Genomic DNA, 8,118 nt, shown 5'->3' with positions numbered 1-8,118 from the left:
GCACACAACCCAGCAGTCATTACCTTATCTCATGTCCTGGTACTGCAAGAAACCTTTTGTGTTTTTTGTAATGACTCTGTTTCCCTTCACATTCCTAGTTTTTGAGGTCCACCAAAAGTCGTCTGCTAGGACAGAAAAAAGTGCATAAGCGACATATAAACCTGTCATTTGTTCTGCCGAATAAATTGAATGTTTTAGTCTATGCACAAAGCTAAAATTCAATCAAGAGCATATCTTGATGTCCGGATCTCTTTAAAGCTGTGAGCAGAACACCTTAATGCATCGTTGATTCACTAAAACAGAAACAGGAAAGCATTCAGGCTGCACTGAAATAACAACAAACAGGAGACATGTCCATAGAAAATAAGATTTATTCATTTACACTTTTGAATGAAATAATCACAATTCAGGAATAAGTGCATATTCACATATGATATGACAAAACTGTGTACTGAGTATAAATTACAGGCGACTATGCCGGGTTATATTACAGCATACACACTGTTACCTGTACATGTACCTGTGTAAAATCTGCAAAGGTAGGTTTACAGGCTGCTACAAAACTATATTCCCTTAAAACTAGGAATAAATATTTGCGAGGCTTAATGCTGCTGCAGGACTAAAAAAGGCTTTAAAGCTAGGAACAGATTCATAGATGCATTGTCAACATTTTGTGCGGAACAACAAGGAACCAGCCAAAGGGGTTCTGGTGATAATAACAGACCGCGGGCGTCAGAAACATTCATCTCTAAAATATTTCCCAGGGAAGTGCAACTACTGCTACAGTTCAAACAATTTACTCAAACGGCCTAAGACAGGTCAACCAGCATTTTAAACATGGTACAAACAAGACAAACGTACTATATATCTAGATCACAACTGGTGCTGCTGAGTTTTTTTCCCCAACTTGTCTATCTATGATGCGGTTTTTGCTTGCCAAAAATAAAAAACAAAAACAAAAAAAACCCCAGCTGTTTTCTAAAAAGTACTCAGTCATGAGGGATACAAATGACTTCCTTAATACTCAGACTTTAGTATGACACACTGATAAAAAACCTCGGACTATCTCGCTTTGTGGGTCTCCACAAATATGCTTCATGTTACAAGAATGCTACCGAATCTGAGCTACAAAACACAGCAGGACGAACGGGAACATTTGCTGTATTTACCATCACATTCTCCACATAGTTATGACAGGGAAAAACAAGAAGCTCAGCTCTCTTGTTCTATGCCAGGTGATGCGACAGTCTTTTTTAATACATACAGAATTAATTTAGAACATAAAGATCACACATTAAAATGACAATTCACCAGAATTCCCCTTTATGCCGACTGTACATTCCCTACATTCCAAGGTATCTGACTCATCCTCTACGAGGGGTGTCAAAGGAATTCTGGGGAATCTTTTTAAAAAAAAAAACTCCCTTTAATCTTTTTGACTTCACCACAGAGAAACGGCCTCTAACTAGCAAGTCTACAATGCATGTACCTCAAGTTGTGTTTTTGGGTTGCGCTGCCCGCTTCGGCACTCTTAAAATATTACCGGAGGTGTTTACACGCTTTTAATAGCATTCCTCCACCAACACATTTGGATCACAAAATCTTTTGTGCATAGCATCTACACATTTCTACTTCTCACATTTTCAGAAGAGAGTTTCCCTTCCTTTCAGGAGGTACGTCACAAAGGTGGAGTCTATCTGGTCTCTTAAGGTCAGCTGAGACATGCGAAACAACTTTTGTCGTTCTCATTGGTAGTTTGGAGGTGGTGTGAAAAAAAAAGAGTCTTTGGAATGAGACTGGTTTAACTTGAAAGCATGCCAACAATGCTGCTCAAACTGTCAGCTGACTCCATAAGATAGGACAGAGTAGGGTGGTACCACTCAGCAATCCAGCCAAGATACTGAAGATAACGCCTTTCATTGAAGGAACAGAAAGTAGTCTCTTATTTCCTGTCACATTCCACTAAGTCAGTCCGGGCCCAGGTACTCTGCATTCTCCGCTGCCGGTATGTGTCCATTGGTGTGGGTCTTGAAGGTGGGAGTGAAATCCTGTTGGTAGTCGGGGTTGTCTATGCTTTGCTGAGGCAGGTATTTCTCAATGCTGTGGACCGTGCCGTTTGACGTGAGCGGGAGGACGGCCGGGGACAGAATCTCATTGAGATATTCTGGTCCGGCGGCCCCGTTCTTAAAGTAGTTCAGGTACTCTGTCTCCGTATGGTCCGAGGAGATGGTGGGAAGAAGGGTGCAAGGTGGACCGGGATGCTGATAGATAGGATTCACCACATCTGAGATGGGAGTCTGGTTCATGTAGCCTGCAAGAAAGGCATTTACATTAACGAGGGCACCAGACAATTTCTCTTTCCATAGGAAAAAAGTAATGATCATAACAGGAGCGCCGCATATTTTAGGGTATTTATTTATTTAGATCAACTGACTATTTAGACATGGCATGAGTGAAGGCTAAAAGATGAGTCATGACATGCAGCAGAGACCCCTGGTTTGATGCGTCATGAGCTGAAACCATCAGTGCAGATCTTTTCCGAAAACTCCCAAATAATGCTGCAATATATATATATATATATATATATATATATATAGTTACAAAATATAAGAAATAGCTTATGGATGGTATATATATATATATATATATATATATATAGTATTATTTAATTTAGTTCAGTCTGTTACTGTTCTTATTATCTTGGAGCCACTGTAACCACATAATTTTCTTAGGGATTAATAAAGTATTCTGATTCTGAAGACAAAATGCTACAAATCTACAAATCTATGCAGAAAGGCATTAATAAGACTCATTTTATCCAACAAAGAAAGTCTTCTTTTTCTTGTTTTTCTTCTGCCTCTATCTCACCTTGTCCCTATCATCCTCATCATCACTAACCCTCTCTCCGTGTCCTCTTTCATTACATCCATGGCAGCTCCATCTCTCACATCCTTTGTCCAGTATATCTACGATCCCTCCTCTGCACATGTCCAAACCATCTCAGCCCTGCCTCTCTAGCTTTGTCTCCTAGCCTGAGCCGTCCCCCTGATGCACTCGATTCTAATCCTGTCCATTCTTTTCACTCCTGATGAAAATGTTCAACTCTGCCACCTCCGGCACCACCTCCCTGTTTTTTGTCTGTGCCACCGTCTTAAGACCGTACATCATAGCAGGTCTCACCACCATCCTGTAAACCTTCTCTTTCACACTGCTGTCCTTATCTCACAAATCACCCCTGACACTTGTCTCCACCCACTCCACTCTGCCTGTACTCTCTTGTGCACTGTCTGATCTTTGGATGGTCGACCCCAGGTATTTAAAGTCAGCCCCCTTTGCTACTCTACTTCTCACATCATGCCTGCTTCACCTGCCTCCCTCTCATCTCCAAAGAAACTGGTTTGGATAATTTTATTTGCTTTCATATTTTCAGGTGTTTTCTTAAATTTGATTATTTTACTGCATCTCTTTGAGTATTTTACACTCTTATTGCGTCATTATATGCTAGATGGTTTTACAGGCTGAAGGATAATGAAAGTCACAAGTAGCCAAAATGACAAGAGGACATGAATAGGTGTGGCACGTCATATGTATCATTAAAGAAAGACACATATGCAAAAGCCTTACAACGTCTGACAAAAAGAAGCGGTCAAATCCCAGTGGAGATGGTAATAATAGTTGCTCATAAATTCTAATGCCTGATTGCTAAGCATTTCTCATTTTAAGTTCCCCACTAGAGGTTGTACTAGAGTGGTAACACAATAATGTAACTAGTAAACAATAGATGGGTTACTGCATGTTCTGCTAACAGCATTACAAGAAGAGGGGGGCAGTACACTTGTTGGCCACTAGATGTCCCCCTTCCTCACTTAATCACACAAAGAACACAGAGGCAAGCCATGCTGAGATTTCTCTTGAACTAAATTAAAAAGTAATGGCATTTAGTTGAAGGTTACTAACCTGGAGACGGCTGGAAGGCTTCATCGAGAAATTTGTCTGTGGGGTCTGGAATATATCGCAGGGCCATGCTTCCATCTCTGCTCGGGAATCCGTTCTGTAACAAAGAGCAGAGGTTTTCAGGGCTGTGGCACTCCCTGTGAAAATTTTGCAAAGAGGCCAGCACAAAGAGAAAAATCCTTTTCTTTACAGGTATAATAAGGGTTTAATGCATTCTCACCAGTAAGCCAGTTCTGCTGTGGCACGTCCCGATGCTGCTGTTGAGGCTCTGAAAAATAGGTACGGCAAACGTTTTGTTAATCATCAAATGATGATGCCACATCAAATGCGACACAGGAAATTGTGTTTTATGAAGCCATAACATAATTAAATAATCCTCTATAAACCATAAAGCAGCCACTGAGTGAAGAAGAAGGTTTAACATTTTATTAAGCAGGCTTATCCGTACAAAGACAGGCTGCTTTGTTTAGTTTCTTTTATTCTTATTTTTTGTTACTGCATGTTTCTTTTGGACACAGGGACGGCAAGTTCTCTCTGAACTGTGACATGAAAGTGTTTTTGTGGTCCCTGAGAAGTTATGGCTGCCATTCTTAGTACAAGCTGATAGGGATCAAAATAAACGTTCACCATGCAGATTCATATGGATTCAGACAATCTGACAAGCTTTGCTGTGTCAAAGTGAAAGGGCTGTGAGCGGCATAAAACCATGAAAAATGGGAAAACAGGGTGACAGCTGTGGCAATGCAATTACTTTCAACAAGAAAAGGAAATTAAATACGCTGAAGCACTGACCATGTGGGGGAAAAAAAGAAAGAAGGCCTTACTGGGCCATGTCCCAACAGTAATATTACAAAAACAGACCTATTCTGAAGTTTTATTGGACAGAAATAAAAAACAACAAAGGGAAAAAAAAGGCGCCTGTAAAGGTAATCAAACCTGAAACCTCATATGGACTAACCAGGCTGTCAGAGGCCGGCAATAATCGCAGGTAAAAGAGCCAGACCTACGCATGGCCTTCACTGAACCTGCAGTAGAAGAGTTCTGCTTATTCCACCTTCATCAATCACAGGACAACTGGGAGGAAACGTGGGAGAGGCAATGATTAAGGAGGGCGAGTGGGTGGCAGTCACGACAGGCCAGGTAAACAGAAGCAGGGCCGCTGGGGTCAAAAGCAGCCTTTTCCCACTTCAAGTCAGTAAAATTAGTTAAATTCTGTCTAAACACCTCTGGTAGAGTTTAGCAGCTGCAACTCTGTTTCTCCTGACTGAAGGCATGAGCAATTGTTTTCAACACGTAAAAGAAAAAAATGACTGTGTTTATTTCCATCCAGACTCACAGGGTAATGATTTATGCTGAAATCTCATTTCCCCAAAACACAGTTAACACAGCACAATTACATTTTCAAACAGTTGACTGCCTGTTGGTAAAGTGTTCACAGCTAAAGCTGTGTGAACCAAGAAGGTCAGTGTGAGTGAATCTGGTGTGGGTGTGTGTCTGTGGTAAACGCACCATTACATGGCTCATTAGGGGCCTTACAGCTCACAGCACAAACTACAGCGCCAATATTTTGCATGTGGATCCTATATTTGTGTCAAAATCTTTTAAAATTTGAAGTGAACGTGTTGAAACAGGTCAGCAGTTCAGCATTTGGCTTCAGCCTTGTGCTAATAGAGGGAGAGCTATATATATATATATATATATATATATATATATATATATATAGAGAGAGAGAGAGAGAGAGAGAGAGAGAGAGAGAGGATATATTATAAGTATATAAGGGCTCTTTCTGTGTCTATAGTCATAATTGCATCAATTTTGCAAGATCCAAACCATGACAGAGCCTACACCGTCTACTGAGCCTCACTCACTCTTCCTGTTTCCCTTCATAAAAAATGGCAGATGCATCTCTCAGATCCTGGATTTTTCAGACACTGTTCATCTGCTGTAGACAAAATGCTTGAAGACACAATTTAAAATAAGTTTTATTTCCCTAAGTTGTCTGTTATGTGTAGACAACACTGCCTCATCCCCTGAGTTGGGTGCCTTTTTATGCTTGAATGACACATTATTAAGTATTAAGTGGCTTAAAAAAACAAAACAAAAAAACATTCCTTGGAAAATGGTCATGTACAAGGACTGGATTAAAAATGAGTGAAAAAGCAGCCAATGAAAAACTTAATAAACCTTTCAGAAAGTCTGGAGAACTATTGCTCAAGATCACTTACAAAATTACAAGACAGTCTGGCTCCTTGGAAGGAAAATGTGATGAAATGAAGAATTGCTCAAGACTTTTGCACAGTACTTTAGTTCCTAGTATTCACAGCAGCAGTGACTTCAGCCTTTTGATTACTAGGTGCACACAGCACAGTCAGTTTGTGTGATGTTCACAAGAACGATGGTGAGCTGCGTCACCTTGTGGGTGTACAAGGAGTAATCACTACTCAGTGTGACACCAACGCAAGTTGTGATGATTTCCCCTCTTGTAATTACATCATTTTTGATTTCGCTTTCACTCGAGCTGCACTAGTTAAGCAGGAGCACGCTCTCCAAGACTCCTAAGTTTTGCATAATTTCTAATGATTTTTAGTTTTACTCTTACAGGCCTGTCCTGACAAAGCAGAAAAGCTTCACGCCATTTCTTTTTTCGTGTAAGGATTGCATGATTTATGAGATTTCTCTAAAATCTAAATTACTGTAAACCACGTACAGACTTGATTTTACATTTCCATAAAGGGGCTTACTGTTGAGTGAATCAGTGGGGTGCGGGAGGTACTCGGGCTGCTGAAGAAGCCACGCTGTGGCACCAGATATTCATCAGCATCCACAGCATCCTCCATGTCCTCCCCGCTAATCAGGCTGCGGTAGAACTTAGTGTCTGAAGGACTCGGTAGGTGCATGCGGTCATCCCCCTAAAATCAAAGAGTTTACCCTTTTTGTTATACGTAACAAATCACTGCAGCTGATCATCAGATATTCTGTATATTTAAGCAATTTTAAAGAAAGAAGTGGCTTAAAATTATACCTGGATGACAAGATAACGCGGTGGATCCCGAGCCATCTTTGTAAACTCAGCTATGAGTTCTCGGAAACGAGGGCGGCTGTCTGCATCAATCATCCAACCTGCGCACATGCATCAGCAGAGATCATCAGGGTGGGTTGACTCAGTAACATGAAGCTTTAAATTTGTGAGTACATTAGCAGACATAATCTGTAAAAACAGCAGGTCAGCAGGAAGCAGAACTGGGAAAGACGGATGATAAAGACAAAACTAGAACAAAAAAACAAAACTCTTTCGAGCCACGAAACAACTGCCATAAAATTTGAGTGTTTATTGAACATTCTGACGAAAAAACACAAAACAAAAAAGAAATTGTATCATATTTGCTACATCACATTGATGATGTAGGAGTCTCGCGTATCAGATATGATACTCTAGGCCAGGGGTGGGGGAGCTCCAGGCCTCAAGGGCCGGTGTCCTGCAGGTTTTAGATCTCACCCTGGGTCAACACACCGGAATCAAATGATTAGTTCATTACCAGGCCTCTGGAAAATTTCAAGACATGTTGACGAGGTCATTTAGCAATTTAAATCAGCTGTGATGGATCAAGGATACGTCTAAAACCTGCAACACACCGGCCCTTGAGGCCTGGAGTTTCCCATCCCTGCTGTAGGCTGTACAGGGATAACATAAAAAAACAACTGTTTGCTAAAGTGCATTATGTCTTAAAAACAATAAAAAACAAATGGTGTAACTAATTATTACTTTTTCCTTCCTGATTCATTTGCTGTTAACTGTCATGTGTGTGTTTGTTCTATAAAACTGGAGGAAACAGACAAAAAACACCCCCCAAAACAGATTACTAATTACTGCAGCTCTTACATAAAGTAATAAATGCACACGGGTTTTGTACACGAGCTTACATTTCACCATGATCATGTAGACATCTATGGTGCAGATTGGTGGCTGAGGCAGGCGTTCTCCCTTCTCCAGTATCCCAGCTATTTCACTGGCTGGAATCCCATCGTATGGTTTGGTCCCAAATGTCATCAGCTCCCAAACTGTTACTCCTACAGTACAGAGAGGAGGACAGATGGTAAATGTCAGTTTGATGAGCTGTCACTGACTTTGTTTTGCTTCCAATAAAAAAAAAAAAGAAAAGAAAA

The 8,118-nt window shown here is 40.7% G+C and overlaps 1 protein-coding gene across 2 annotated transcripts in view; it reads right to left on the bottom strand.

Moving 5' to 3' along the window:
- Window positions 1–958: 958 nt before the first annotated feature.
- egfra (epidermal growth factor receptor a (erythroblastic leukemia viral (v-erb-b) oncogene homolog, avian)) overlaps window positions 959–8,118 on the bottom strand; it is a 44,833-nt gene continuing 37,673 nt past the window's right edge. Inside the window, exons 23-28 of one of the 2 annotated variants that reach the window (XM_085142193.1) lie at window positions 7,876–8,022; window positions 6,977–7,074; window positions 6,696–6,863; window positions 4,175–4,222; window positions 3,958–4,051; window positions 959–2,311 (exon numbers count right to left, since the gene is read on the bottom strand). In XM_085142193.1, the coding sequence (XP_084998319.1) occupies window positions 1,968–2,311; window positions 3,958–4,051; window positions 4,175–4,222; window positions 6,696–6,863; window positions 6,977–7,074; window positions 7,876–8,022 (899 nt within the window). In that variant the 3' untranslated portion in view covers window positions 959–1,967. Of the gene's footprint in view, window positions 2,312–3,957; window positions 4,060–4,174; window positions 4,223–6,695; window positions 6,864–6,976; window positions 7,075–7,875; window positions 8,023–8,118 lie in introns of both variants that reach the window. The other variant, XM_085142192.1, reaches the window with a different exon arrangement.

This window comes from Neolamprologus multifasciatus, chromosome 18 (assembly GCF_963576455.1).
Source record: "Neolamprologus multifasciatus chromosome 18, fNeoMul1.2, whole genome shotgun sequence".
Lineage (NCBI taxonomy): Eukaryota > Metazoa > Chordata > Actinopteri > Cichliformes > Cichlidae > Neolamprologus > Neolamprologus multifasciatus.
Note: the sequence above shows the minus strand (reverse complement) of the source record. Positions and strands in the feature narration are given on the sequence as shown.